We start from the raw sequence: 15716 nt of genomic DNA, 5'->3' as shown, positions 1-15716 counted from the left end.
TCTCTTGTTTACTAAGCCAGTAATACTGTCTTCTTTGGTGCTCATGGTTTCAGTAAAATTAACTGAATAATTGAATTGTGGAGATTCTTACCAAGCTAACACTGTGTGTAGTATCTCCATATTGACTAAAGTTAATTAAGGTTATCTCCAGCCAGTAGCCAACAACCCGATTTTATACATCCCAAGAACCTCTATAAAAATGAACTGCATGGTAACCGGACCAGGCCTGTAATTGAGACAGGCCTTTATTTGTCAAAATGTATCACCACACTGGGCTAGTGGAAGGGACTGAGCGTCTTAATGGGCCTGGGCTTATATTTGAAGTTTTATGATATATCACATTGTTGTTATATCATTGTCTGTTACATGGAAAATATGTTTAATCACGGTATATTGAATTTTACGCTGTTGTATTGATGATATAGTTAATTCATAAAGACACTTTATAGGCAAAATATTGAGATGAGAATCTGTGTTTAGAGCGAATAGATTAAATATTTGTCAAATCAATTTCGTATAAGAGTTCAAGCAAAAAAGTAATACAGCAAGTGGACAGTAAAGGAAATGTTGCTATAAAAGCAACTTTTTCAAACACATTTTCAAAACAATGAATATCCTCTGAATCATGTCCCAGTAACCTTTTTTGTTCTTCCACCTTCGTTCTCCAGTGAGCTGTTTATCAGAGGAGCTTTTTATTAATAGTGAATGTTCTCCAGCACAGATCCAAATGCCCTGCAGTATATTCAAATGGTGACATTAAGCCGCTCTCTCGAGTGTCCTTTTTAAGAGCGCCTTAACTCTGTTTGTCAAGGAAGAGAAAGGTCTTCATATTGCACTTTCTTCTAGGATTAAAATAGCCTTTTGGCCACAAAATCTGCATTTAAATTTCTGCACTTCCTCGACTCTTGAACTAGTCCGACAACAAGACGTATCTGTGAGCTCATGTTTTATTTGCTCTGGCAACATGAGTCACATGAGTGCAGATTTTTAGCGACCTGGTCCGCCTTAGGCAAATCTCAGCTGTTTGTCCAATATGGGCTCGGTTGTACGCAGTGACTGACAGAGGAACGCTGTTGAGGCACATGATTAACAACCAAGATGGCTGCCGCTGCCGTGCAACGTTCTTTTGAATCTGCTATGGAGTCTTGATTTAACAAACTGTGCACCGGCAACACAGAGGGAAGCTAAATGCCTTCATCTGCACACACTGCACACTGCAGCGACACAGAGCTGGTTGAAAATCTGCAAATTTTCCCTTTAAAGCTTTTGTTGATAAGGTAGATGTCATACTCCCATCAAAATTTGGAATAAGTTTCATTTACCACGTGGCCTTGCTTGTTGCCAAAAAGATGATGCACAGTAAAAATCCATGTTTTGTTGCTCTGATTGGTTGTAGGTCTATCCAGTTGTTTCTGGAGGCATGTTTGGCTTACAGCCGTTGTTAACGTCCCCTTGAAACTGAAAATAAACCGAGAGGTTACACAATATGCAATAGCAGGCTACTCCTAAACCACTTATTGATGTTTCCATTCGTGACCAACAGGAGTCTGAGAAGCTATTGGGCCTTGTGAAAATGGTGCAGCTGTCCAGCCTGAAGTTTTCTCCATGCTGGATGAGGTGCTTTATCAGTTTGCTCGTATTCCCAGTTTTTACTGAAATAACCCGTTCACATTTTGTGCATATAGATTTACCATCCACAACAGAGGTGAGGTAAAGCCATAATTCGGAATGTCTTGGTGGCATCACGGCACTAGCAAGCCAGCTCATCAAATACACCACGCTTCAATCACCACACACACACACACACACACACACACACACACACACACACACACACACAACGCATAGCTCTGGGCCAAGCACACATTGAATTAAGTTACATTTATTAACTAGTAAGGCTTACAGTGATTGGCTACAAACAAAAACACACAAATAATTTTTTTTTTTCGAGAACGAGGGACAAAAGGATAAGTGCAGGTATTGTTTGACTGCAGGAGTTTCAGAACCAATAGGAACCGAGTTGTTTCGGTCGATACCTTAAAGATACTGAGTACTGATACCCAGCCTTATTGTTAAGTCATTTTTGTCAGCAACATCACAATAACTGCTTATTGATGGCTTTTGTGTTGAGAATTCATAATAGACAGTTTACATTACTTTTAAACCTTTGCCTTTCACAAATAGAAATACAAGTTGCAATTTTAATAATTTGATGCCCGATATTGCTGTTGAACACAACTTTACGAATGTTCCCCAGCACTGTAAATATAATGTTTTTGATGTATTTGTGGAAGTAGAGAAAGTGTTGCTCAGTGAAGGTTTCTGTGGCTTCACAACAGCCTGTTATATCTGGATGAATGGTGCACAATGTAACACAGCAACAGACTTTCCTTTGCATATACAGCACTTACTGTTGATTGCTGCTTGGCTCTTTACATGGAAAGTACATGGGACAAAATTGCAGCAAGCTGTGCAGACAAATACGAGCATAATTTGTCCTGCAAAGGAAAAACACACAGCAGCAATCAGAATAAAGTCATTTTTGCACTGATTACATGTTGAATCATCCAGAGTCATGCTGAACTCCCAAAAGCCTTTTAACCACAAGAATATGCAATTTTAAACCACTACAAAGGACAATTTCAGTAATGAGGACAGTTAAATATTGGAGGTCACTGCATTAGTCAGTCTCTTCAATCGGTTCAACAAGGGAGTAATAAACTTGCCAACTTGCTAGCAAAACTGGGAATTTGACCCAAGTTCATTAAAATCATCATCTACTCTTAATCTATAAGAGTGTATCAGAAATAGGTCAGCACTTAATTCTTTGTTCCAGATCAATAAATTATGAGATTGAGATTTCAGGCTTACTGTGGTATTGTAATATTCTGTATATGTGAATGACCTGTTTTTCCATGTGACAAATGATTTATATATTATTGATTTCCTCATAACATAATGAGCTCATTAGATAAGTAGGACAACTGCAGACTGTTGAAATCTATTTCTTTTTTTTTTTAAGTGAGCTTCAGTGTGTTGAATACCTGATTGGCTCCTACAGAAAACAGACGAGGGTCTGTGTGTTTAGGTGGTTGCTGTTAAAGGTGTTAAAACGCTGAAGCGATGAGTCAGTAAATCAATTTGTTGGTCAACAGCAAGTTAATTGACAACAATTTGAGAATATTTTGTCTTTTTTTAAATTTTCTGTAAATTTATTCTTTTTGTATATACTTTTGAAGTATGAAGATGGCACCTTTACCCCTTTGGAATATATGATGAACATTTTTTTCTGTTTTTATGACATTTTATCAACCAAACAATTTAGTAAAAAATTTAATTAAAAAAAAGAAATTAGTAGATCTATTGATGATGCAAAAAAGTTTTGGTTGCAGCTCTAGTGTTTAGGCAATAATATAGTGAGTATAAGGGCGGCTGTCTAATTTTTTTGTGTGTTTCTCACCTTTTTTTCTGTGCACACACTTGGACTTGTCTGCACCAAAATATGTTTTGTCTTCCACATTTGAAACCAAGGAAGATCAGACTTCAGGGTCAGTTATATAACATCCCTTCTGAACTGGTTAAGGTTCAGTATCTTGCTCAAGGACACTTCAGCTGCATGTTGGTCTTTCAACTGCTGGATGCTCTCCAACTCCTGAAGCTGTTCCTCATAAACCACTGCAGTGTTCTGTGTGATAACCCTGTTGTTTTATCATTCTCTTCTCTGTTTGTTTGTTTCTTGCTTTCTTTCTTTCTCTCCCCTCCACCCTCCTCTGTCTGTACGTCTGTTTTGTGTTTACAGGTCTTCCATTACTACGCACCAGTTTTAGATTTGATTCAGCTGGTTAACCTGGCAGACCTGCCCAGCTTTTTGATGTCTACAACCCAGTTTGAACTGTATCCTCATTTGTGGTGTGTGTTTGTGTGTGTTTTTGTGTGTGTGTGTGTCTGTGTGTGTGTGTGTGTGTTTGGAACCAAAGCATCATCATTTCTTTCTTCATCCACATTTAAATGGATCCATCCATCTAGATCCAAACAGTTTAAGTGACAGTAATAAAACAACCTTAACTCTTTATCCATACAAATAGATTTTAATACGCTTGAAATTACCTGATTGAATACAGGTTTCATTATAAAGCTTCAGCTGCTTATACCGCTGACTTCTAAGGATTGTCCTGTCTTAAAAGGTGGTTGGTAGCGCCTTTTCCCCAATATTGTGTTTTTCCTTCACCACCAATGAACAGAAGCCTGTCTGGGAAGTCAATGAAAGCTCAACTTCTGTTGGACCAGCTGAAGTCACTGCGTGGAAAGGTATCGGCTGCTAAACTTTAATCTTACATGTACGAATATTAAAAAATGTAAGCCATAGAACTTTATAATTGCTAATCAAGTAAGTAAAGAAATTGCATCTGAACTCCCATACAGTAGATGATGCATATAAAATAAATCTTGTATACAATTTATCCACTATTTTTCCATCTCCAGGTTGGAGCATTGTTCAGCCTGTCCTGTATAATCACCCCCATCGCCCAGCCTGCAGCCAGTCAACTCAGCTCTCAACGCTGGAGAGAGTCTATAACCAGGAGACCAAAGTCTTTACCTGGTAAGACTGTTTTTTTTCTTTTCTTTTTCTTTTAGTCCTTTTTATTGCCTCTTTAAATGGATGACCATTTGGCAACAACAGAGAGGAGCCATATCACCTTCCACGGGGAAATAAATTGGTAACTAGGATTACACTGATATGGATAATAAAGCCCTCTGTTGGGGAAGCAGACTCGGAAGTGGGACTGAATCAATTTGGAAAACACTGCCTGAAGAAATCAGAACGAAATTCATGAGACAAGATATAGCTGATATAACCATACCCTTGAGGAAATTGGATTGCTGCAGCAAGTGGTAAACAATAAGAATTGGTCAGAAGGGATTCAGTATACAATACGCTTATCTTCACTTGAATAAAATATGTTAAGTAGACTTGTATGGGTAAAATATTCATAAATAAAACATTTATAATGCTGAAAAAATGTCGCTGCAGCAGCAAACCATAGAACACAAAAAAGTTATTAAAAAAGTTGGTAAAATATGAAAAAGTAAAAGTCCTTTTATGTTGTTAAAATCAATGTAATCTCACTACTTTTGTCTGTACCCTGCAGTGCCCGATGTAGAGGTGAAAGGTGAGAGTGCCCATTACCTCCTGCTGGTCCAGGGCTCAGATGATGTTGGGTGCGGAGTATGCAGGGTCAGGATGCTGCACTCAGACACTCAAATCAATGGAGCGGCTGCCATGGCAACCATCTCTGGGTTGCTGAGAGAAAAGCCTCTGTCATCATCAGGTATATTATGTTGTCATGTTCAAAGAGGTGCGTGTGTGTCAGTGTATTTCTGTGTGGGCCAGTGTGAATGTTTCAGTGTCACTTTCATTTGTTTAAATTTTGTTTAAACATAGCATTTTGGACCAGAAAGTCTGTTTGAGACATTAAAAAAGTGATGGACCAAAACAAACTTTATCTAACTCAATCAGATTCCTCCCCCTCTGTAGTTGTACTACAGGGGTTTTTAAACTCTGACACTCTGGGCCCCCCTCAGTTTAAAATCAATCACCTTTCACTATCCAGACCCAGTAATGTCAAATACACGTAGGTAGTGCGACATGAAAACATATTTTGCAACATTTAAAGTCAGCTGTGAGACAACTATCACTGGATTATTTTGATACTAAAGAAAACTTAAAAACGTGATGACTCGCAGGCAAGTTCTGAAGTTATAAGGAACGGGGAGGTTTTTCTGTCTGCGATTTCAAAGTGGTTTATGAATGTTTATTTGGAATTGACATAATAGGAGATAATGATGTCCCCACGAAGTGTTAGTCACACTGAAGCTAAAAGAAAATGTGTATCATGTCTGTGCATTCACTTATGAGCCGGAGATAAAGGAGCGTAAATTTTGATGCTAAGGGTTTAAAACTACCTTAATTGCCTTTCCGAGCTGTGTGTCACAGACAATGCTGCAGCTCCAACAGCTGACCACGTTCGTGCGCGGGCAACATCTGCAGTTCGAAGTACAATAACTAATTATCTGTTGTTTTCAGAACACCAGCATGCACCTGACCTTCTCACCTCCCCTCTCTATGCTGAACTGTAATCAAATGTAAAAAGCACTGCAGTATTTTACCAGCATTTGGATCTTTAGGACCATTTAACAGTAATTTGTTTCTGTGCCATATTGTAAAGAAAACCCTTTCAAGTCTTTTTTTCGAAAGGAGCTCTTCAGCTTGATTGGAGTAGAAGCTCCTCTGGCTTCATTGACAGAATGAGGAGTTGTCATTGTTCATCAGGCAAGCCTGAATTATCTTAACTGTTTCTCCTTCATCCCTCCCTCCTCTCTCTCAGCACTGTAAAATTGGACTGTTCTGTTAAGGATAATCTCTTTTTTTTGCCACTAAAATAAGAACAATTAATCATAGAGAAGAAGAGTAATAAAGGGCCTTAAAGAGACTAATGGGTTCAAAAATGAGAAGGCAAGGTGATGAGGAGTGAGTGAGTGTATAGACGGATTAATAACCGAACAAAAACCTTGGCTGGTTATGGCTGAGTAGGAAGACAAGCATGTGAATCATACTGTTGTTTGTTTTGTTCTCTAAACTTAAAGCTTTTTTGAGATGAAAGTCCTTCATTGTTCTTGGGCTTTATACGATATTCAAGAGACCTACCGTGGTGTTTCCTCCCGAGAGTTCCTGCTGTTGTTAACATTTTATGCAACCTTCAGGAGAAGGCTTTTTTAAAAAATACTTTAAATGCAGAGGAAGACTATAAAAGGTGCCCTAACTGCTGCAATGACAGCAGAGTTTTGAATAAAAATGAAAGTCTTAAAATGCACACCTGAGGGTTGTTGCACCTGAACACAAAGCATGAAATGCTCAAAATACCTTTGTGTCCCACACTAGCACAATGTTTCAATGCTCTCTGGCCAACAAAGGGGTTACAAATTTAATTAAGGAGCTGTATATGTCACTCAGATCATTAATAAAGCAGCAAACAACTGCTTGCTTTGTTTTGCTTGCTTTGTAAGAGTCAAGAACTGAGTCAAGAAAGTCATTTTCATGAAAGTTTCCCATCGGCTAGCTAATGTGTTCAGCTTTGCACAGCACTCATACTGTCGTTATAAGTCAACCTGAACCAAGGTGGTGGAACGGCATCGTCGTGTTAGTATAGCACCCACACTCTGGTCCAAGCCCCTATACCACTGTGCGCTCTCAATACAGCCGCTGTTGTTGCCACTGTTCACCACATTAGCGGCTTTAGCTACTAGATTCTGATTTGGTCACCTCCATGTTAAGAGCACGTGCAAGTAACCCCAGCTCATACATATGCTCTGAAATGAAGTGGAAGTATGAAATTAAATGAATTGAAGTTGCATGAAAGTTAAATTAGCAGAAAATGTAAATACTCAAGTAAAGTGCCAGTACCTCAAAATTGTACTGCATTAAATATATGTACTTTGTAACACTCCATCACTGGACGTTGCCTATTCATAAGTCAGAGCCTGCATGTTCCAGTGTTGTGGCTATTCAGAAGATCACTGTTTTGTCATAGAGTTAATTAGATTGCCTCCATAACTGCAATGAATTCACACAAGTAACCACTGTCATGTTCACTTTCCGATGTTAATAACAGAACAAATTTTCTGAATTTTTTTTTCAGAATCAAGCCAGTTAAAGTTGATTTTGTAGTGAAATCTGCAGAAAGTGATTCACTACAATATACATTACAATCATTACACACATTTATTTAACTTAGATCTTGACCTCCCAAATATGGCGCCCACGCAGACGCATTGCGGCGAGCTTAGAGCAGCGTCCAATGAAGTATCTACGTTTCTAATATCTATGAATTTGTCCACATAGAACCTTTCATAAAATATTGTGCGAAAATGCACACACAATAGTTCATATGATAGCCTATGAATAGCCTCCTTACAAAACTGCATGGGGCAGATTCCTTATTTCCTCCCATCATCGCATTGGTCACATAGACTCAGCCTTTCAGAATATGTGGCTTTAGTATAATTTGGGTGCATCACTTTTTGTATGAAAACTTATGAACAGGTTGTAAAAAATAGCCTGCATACGTTTATTATTGTTTACTAATTTTCTGGTTCCCCAACTCTTTTTTACCTTAATATGCATTAATATGGAGTAGTAGTAAATGAAAAAATGAGTAATAGTTTCACCCAAGAGTGATTTTTTTCCCTCTTTTAGTTCAAGTAAACTGACCCTCTTGTGTAAAATCTGTGGAGCATTTCTTGCTCCTCCGTTGCCCTTGATCCCACTCGGGAAATCTAAAGATGTCCAAGGAGTTCCTTACCAAACAAAACACAATTGAGTTTCTGATCTGTTTAATGAACTCATTATACTCTTTTTTTTTTTCCATTCACTACTTCTCTCTGTTTTACCAGGAGGAGCTATAGGCAACATCCTCTGTCGTCTTCCCTGTCTCCAAGGAGACAACTTGCTGAAGAGAGAGCGGAAGGTGACTCAGGTCCAGAGACTGGTACTCAAAGAATACCTCAGTAAGTGCTACATCTGAAGAGCGTCTTTAATGGAATACAAATCACAGAAAGTGCTGTAGTTCTGGGAACGAATGTAAACATTATGTAGACAGGAAAATGCTGCACATTGTTGTAGTCAAACAGATTTCCTCACCATTTTTGTTGTATTTTGGTGCTACCACTGTGCTTTTGATGATTAAAAAAATATATATTGTCATTGCTGCTGTGTGAGACAACAACACAACAAAATTAGGCTGCCACTCCCTGATATTCAAAACATAAAAAAAAATATAAAAGAAAGTCAAAATAGGAGCAGTACTCAAAGTGCCATCCAGTGTGCAAATAAACAAAAACTAAGCAGCACACAATCTAGCAGCAACACAAGATGCAAACCAGTATTGTTAATTATATATACAGGTGTTATTATTGCTTGCATGCTAATGTATGATAATAACCAAGACAAGCCGCCAGAACAGCTCCTTGAGCTCGCTAAGACACGTCAATCAAACTTTAATGCCCCCAAGCAGGATGTGGAAGCGACCTCTCACAGAACAGTTGAGGAGAAAATGTATTTGGGAGTTTAAAGGGAACAGACTTTTCACATAACAGACACACAACATTTTTTACATATCCAACTCGGTATGTTGTCTCATTCTCTTTGTTTGACTGTTAGAAAAACAAAGGTATTTTTCACTTCATGTTGACTCAGCTACAGACACACTTACATAAACCTGACATTGCACACTGTTCAGCAGTTTTTTTTACAATACAATATGAAGGAGGTGTTTTAAGAAGGATGTGTTTGCCTCATGATGCTAACTCTTTCCTGACACTGACAGCTGCTGGCTCACACCACTCTCTAATTTGTCTCATTCACCATTTCATCTTTTTATGTTATCCAGACAGACACAACCACTCATTGTGCCGGTCATGGAAATTCTGGAAAAATCATGGAGATTCACAGTCAGGTTTTCTAGGCCTTTGAGAGTCATGGAATTTGTAAATATCATTTAAAAGGTTTTTTGAAAAAGTTAATGAATTTTGTTATTGTTTTGCAATTGAATTCAACACAGTAATCCTTAGTTTATAACCTTCCACAGCAGAAAATGTATTCTCGGTAGGGATGCGTAGCTGTAATACGTGTCATCGTCTGACATTTCATTTACCATCACATATGTTTCTCCATTCCCTCCTCATGTTGCCAGCTAGCTCATACGTTTGAAAAATGCTGAGCAGGTGGGGCAGGGAAAAAAAGTCTTTACGAGTCCATTCAAATTTTATGGAAAACTTTTGAAATTTTGTCCATAAAAATGTGAGGGAACCATAATATTAATTCTTCATGGTTTGGGAATCAACACATACTGTATAATGTTTACTGTCTTTGATGGGAGAACACATCATACCATTTGCATCATGGCTCCTATCTTCAAAAACAGGTCATAAAAACTAGTCTTTTTAACCAATAAATCTATTTTGATAATTTGATAAGGGCTAAAACATTTATTGATTAATTGTTCAGTCAAACCACAAAAAGCACATTAGAACCTTTTTTTTGATAACTTATCATTTTTTTTCTGTAGTTTTGAGTAAAATTGTCAAATATTTGCTGCTTTTCTCTGTTTTATGTCATAATGAATTCATGTCTTTGGGTTTGGCATTTTTCACTATTTTCTAACATTTTAGAGACAAAACAATGAATGAAATAACTGAGAAAATAATTGTCAGATTATGAAAATAATTGTTAGTTGCAGCTCTTACATGAATAACAGAGCATTGATCTGCAGTTGTACTGTAGTTAAAGACTGGACATGTTCCCTTTATTCAGTCACCCGTCAGTAGACAAAAAAGGTTAAGAGTCCTCAGTGTTGACTCCTTATATTAATTCCATTGAGCTCAATTTTCAGTCTTTGAGAGTGCTTGTGTTTGTATCTGCTATCGGGGCCACGCAGAGCCTCCTGAACTGTCGTCAGTTTGAACTCTCGGCTCGCTGCAGCTCTCAGCACAGAAGGAATGGTGCATAGAAGGACTCTGTTGAAATATCATTATTTTACAGACGCACATAATGTCCCCTTGGCAGCCAAAGATAGTGAAACACCAGTGGTGTGGAGCCAGATTAAAGGAAATGGAGTAAAATTCTTCAGACTTTGGGAAAAGCAATAGGGTTGTTCTTTGAAAAGGCCATGAGCAGAATGAAGAGTCCTGACAGACCACAGGTCTTAATGAAATTCACTGCAATATATTCTGACTTGGCATTAAATTGGGGAAAAGGCATGTCCTTATAAGTGACAAAACTTAGAAACACTGGAAGTTTTTCTGATTATGTAAAGTGTGTAGCGTGTGCGCTCTATCATAAGTCTGTCTGTTGTCTTGTAGGCTGTAATCTGTCTGTGTCTCATGCGTGTGATGAGTATGCAAGCATGTGCGTGCTAAGAACTTAATTTAGCATTTTCTCTGTTTCAATTTCACTGGTTATCTAACTCTCGACTGTTTATAATGTAACGAAAAACTTTTCCCAAATTGCCCCATCACATCTGTGTAGCTCTGTTGACTTTGTTGACAAATATTAAAAACACTTAAAATTTACAACTAAAATTAACTAAACATAGCAATTTGTGGATATTTTTGCTCAATAAACTAATACTTTAAAATATGTCCCTGAATAATATCATCTGTATAAATTTGCCCCTTGGCAACCTCATTAAAATGTCCAGAGAGAGTGTGAGAGTGTTTGCTGTTCCAATAAAAAAAGCTAAGGCTGCATAAGATTAAAATGTAAAACTACACCTGTTTTACACACTGCGGCTACAGCAGAGAGGAACCCTATCTCCCCTGATAAATGCAAGTGATTCTCCCTGCTTCTTCACATAGATCTTTGGAGTCTGGTGTAGTTCATTATCAGGATATTTTCTCTTGAAACTTACCAGTGTAGTGTAGAGTAGTTGTGAAATTCAAAAGTTAGTCCAACGAGATTCACTTATTCACTTTTTAGTTACTTCCTCCCTGCAGCTCACAAAGAAGGCATTCAGGTTCTAAGCATGTATAGATCACTGCTGCTACATGAATGAAAACCAGACTCTGTTTTTGTGTCCAGGACAGAAAAAAGAAGCATCGGCGTCACCTTTAATACCCGTCAGTGAGTTGAAGGTCATTCTGAGTTTGGCCAGGGAGCAGTACCTGAAGATGATTGACTCCACTCTGCCCTCTGCTGCCACCTGTCTGACAGACGAGCTGGAGAGCAGTGCTGCCAAAGACCCAGGTATGGACTAAGAAAGAGTCAAAAAACAATTTTTTTCACGATCCAAAGCCACAGTAGATGCATACACAGTGGAAATGAGTCAGTAGGCTGCTCAGTCTTTCTCATGCAGATTCAAGACATGACACCACTCACAGTACACCTTTTTCCACATCATCCTGTGATATGAAATGCTTTGTTTGTTGCCCTTAAATAACACTTTTTTTGTTGTGCATAAATAAATGTCTGAAGTTGGTAAATGTTTCAAATTTCAAATGAATACTTAAAACTCTCAGTTTTACTTTGAGCTCCATTCAGCCAGTGCTGGTTTAGAAAAAAGCCGTCAGATGTCAGCAGAGTAGGAAGAACAGGAAAAACTTCCGTTAGTCCGTCTTTGCCATGTTCACGTATAATTTCAGAATGGTTTATCCCCACTTCTTGCCCTGTTGTCAATGCATTTAAACAGCCCAAATTACTGTTTTGTTATGTTACCTTTTTGGAGCAGTTAGTTAACAAGTGAAACTAGATACAAAGTACAGGCCCTTTTAAAACAGATGAATTGTTTATACTGTGTGTGTGTGTGTGTGTTAATATAGGGTGTAATTCTTTGTAACTGCCAGCAATGGTGGCTTTTTTTTTAGCTATTATTTTTTGACACTTATTATTGTTCTTTCTGTCAAGTAGGAAATGTTGCTGTCAGAAATTCTTGATTGCTCCAACTCTGAATTACAGCTTCAGTAGGAGGCCGTCATGAGAGGTTTTTTTCGACATGTCTGCTTGTCCGATCAACATGACTAGATGAAAGGGAGCCAGGACTATAGGATACTGCAGAGCTGAATTATACATATATACACTATAAAGCTCCTTGTATACAAATAATGGCATTTACTACTGTTAAATGGCTTTAAATTATTCAGCCAGTCTGAAGATATAGACATGGTGAACAGTACGTTAGAAATCTCTCAATACTGTGGGCAAAAATCCACATGACAATCACGAAAGCTGATGTCTGCTCAGCCATTTACCAAAACACATATTCTGTTTTTCTCGTGAGTTGTTACCCAGTGTGTAGGTATTCACTTCATGCCCATTCATGGGATGACACTCTAAAAAAAAACAATGCCAGCTAATAATAAGCAAATAAATTATAAGTTATAAAACAAGTCCTAGCCTGCAGCCAGAGCTAAATGTGCACAGTGAGGGTAGTGCCGCTTTTAAAAATGTTGCCTTGGGGCCTAATAGACTTGCATGTCAAGCACTTTTCATGTCATAAATGCTGTGACATTATTTGCCAATTATTTTTTGAGTTTTTGCACAAAATTGTCTGTCATGATCTTTATTGAGTAATTCTTGCCTCAATCTATGTTACTAGATTGAGGCATTGCCTCGGTAAAGTGGAATCGGAGCGAGGAGGACCGTCAGTATCATTTACATGTATTCAACCCTCCAGGACTTCGCATAGAGGATGTATTTGTATTTCAGAAGAGTTGAGCCACAAAGCATCAAAACAGAAGTGATGATGGATGTAAATATGTAGAGACTTACATTTTAAGGTGCAAAGCAGGTACTCTTTTCCTGTAATCTTTGCCCACGCTCTGCTCTGCAGATGGGAATGTTGTTTACAGCAAGGAACGGCTTCTGCAATCCATCAGGAATGACTTTTGCATCTGTGTATCGGTGTCGCCTAAAGGTGTGAATGACTCTGTGTGGGCTTTAATACCGCTGGCGAAGTGGTTCAGTCTCTTCATGTAACACACGCTTACAACCTCGGGGCATCACTGTGCATTAAACACTGTCATCTTGTCAGTAAATCTGTTGAGCATAGTTTCATCATATTTCTGTCATCCTTGAGATATCATAAAGCCTTCCTGTCCAAGCACAAGAAAAGTGCAGTGATGATATTTTGGATGCTGAGATTTCATCTGTCTGCAGAGAGTTCAATTTGTTGACCTGGCTCAAGTGAAAGTTTGGATAACTCCTGTAATCCATCATGCTGCACATGGTGCCCATATAGCCTGTGGCTATGCACTAGGTAGTTTCTCCACTGTTCTAAAATATGATGCTGCCTCAATAATATCTTCCAGAATTTTTCCGGCAGCACTAAACTCTATTTTCTTTAAGGTGTTGTAAATGCTCATCCATCAGCATTTTAAAATGATTGATATCGTCCACCTCTTTTATGACATCAACTACTGTGAGCCCCAGCTTATGGGTCAAGCACAGCCAAACAGTGTTAAAGCATCTGAAGCCGAGCAGTTGCTTGTTTTTTTTCAAGTCCATATCAGACAGCTAAAAATCCTCATATGCACAACTAAGGCTCTTTCTGTCCAGATTTGAAGGCTCATTTTGTAGTACAGGGATTTACGGGCACAGTGAACCTTTGGGTCCATAGTTGCTTCACGATACAGTGGTGCAGGAATAAATCGTAAAACTCTGAAATGAGTTAGAATTTTAGCACTCCCAGTTCCCTCGTCTCAAAGTCAATAGGTTCTTGGTCCGATGCTTGGAATAAGGTCAGTGGTTACACAAGATGAAGAGAATTCCATAGTTCATTCTACGACATAAAATATGTCAGTAAATACCTGACTCGTAAACTTTGAAGCTTTTATGGGTCTTAAAAAGACGATTGCTATCAAGTAGCGTAATGAGCCTACGGAGCATCATCCCAACAAAGATGATTTTACATCCTCTTAGTGGTGGCAACATCAAAGTCATGTGGCTGTGTTGTAGTTAGTTTATTGCTTCATTTTAGCTCATTACTTCTGGATATTTCATATACCCAACAATGGAAATATTCAGTCAACACAACTTTTGCTCTGTCCAGCTAATCCTTGTTTTTTTTGCCATTGTAGGTTTTCAGACCGTTTCCCATTTGCAATCTGACTGGCCTGAGAGGAGCGTCCTCCACAACATAGAGAACCTGCAGAAGAGACGACAGAGGAGGAGGTAAATGAGATTTAAAGAAACATATGATAACTCTGTGTTCCTAGAATAACTGTATCTAATCTACAGAGTATTTCGTGTGTTAGATTTGGTCTGTTAGGTCCAGGCTCCACTGACAGTCTGCTGGGTCCTAAAGACAATCAGAGGAGCTCCTCTGCATTACTGGACGCCAAAGAACTTCTCAGACATTTCACATCTGATGGGTTGCCTGCAGGGGAGCTGCAACCACTGGCTATCAACAGAGGGTAGGTTCAATCAGCTTTTCTGGCTCCTTGATTTGGACTGTCCACAGTGAGCGCTGACTGGAGCTTAAATTCATATACTGCATCACAGGCAGACATAAAGATGGTCATGAAACAAGTAAAGTGACTCAGTACAGAAGTAGTATAGGTTTAGAAATGAACTTTGACACTCTATAATCAGGTAAATACAATCTGTGTTGTGTTGGGATGGTTCTGGATGACAGTTAATGAGGCCATAATGAGGATTTTATTATGATCATTAGCCCGCAACAATGAGCTTACAACCTTTGTAAAAAAAAAAGTGGGTTGAGCAAATAATTGTTGTGCAGCAGAGCAGTCATCAGTTACTGCTAATAATTCTGTCAGGCCAAACGGTGTGTTTTTAATAAGTGACATTTGTATTTGTGGTTTAGTGGGGAGAAAAACACATTTTCTTTGACAAACTGTTTTATTTGTTTCTCCTCTTTCTCCTTCTTCCACATTCTCTTTCTCTTCAGTAATAATGTGTTTCAGCTGTCACCAGACCTTTCTCCCAGGAGAATTGTCCAGATGCCCTTCAACAAGGCCTCAGCGTCGCATTACCACGGCATAGAGTAAGTTTATACAGCGACTGTGCAGCTGCAGTAACCAGTATTTTACTTAATGGGCTGCTATTTAAAAAAAACGTTATGATCAGCAGAATCTCAGATGGTATCAAGCCACATCAGTCTGCATTACTTTTTTTAAATTTATTATTAAATTCATATATATATATT

At 38.5% G+C, this 15716-nt stretch overlaps 1 protein-coding gene across 1 annotated transcript in view; it reads left to right on the top strand.

The window, feature by feature from the left end:
- Window positions 1-15716, top strand: part of mtbp (MDM2 binding protein) — a 36444-nt gene that overhangs the window by 15474 nt on the left and 5254 nt on the right. Inside the window, exons 9-17 of the mRNA XM_042490266.2 lie at window positions 3800-3894; window positions 4242-4308; window positions 4483-4600; window positions 5151-5330; window positions 8452-8565; window positions 11636-11800; window positions 14629-14722; window positions 14806-14964; window positions 15459-15554. Coding sequence (XP_042346200.2) covers window positions 3800-3894; window positions 4242-4308; window positions 4483-4600; window positions 5151-5330; window positions 8452-8565; window positions 11636-11800; window positions 14629-14722; window positions 14806-14964; window positions 15459-15554 — 1088 coding nt within the window. The remainder of the gene's footprint in view (window positions 1-3799; window positions 3895-4241; window positions 4309-4482; window positions 4601-5150; window positions 5331-8451; window positions 8566-11635; window positions 11801-14628; window positions 14723-14805; window positions 14965-15458; window positions 15555-15716) is intronic.

Source organism: Plectropomus leopardus, chromosome 11, assembly GCF_026936395.1.
Source record: "Plectropomus leopardus strain MGB_pleo_1.0 chromosome 11, ASM2693639v1, whole genome shotgun sequence".
Lineage (NCBI taxonomy): Eukaryota > Metazoa > Chordata > Actinopteri > Perciformes > Serranidae > Plectropomus > Plectropomus leopardus.
The sequence above is the reverse complement of the archived record's forward strand: the minus strand, read 5'-3'. Positions and strand labels throughout refer to the sequence as shown.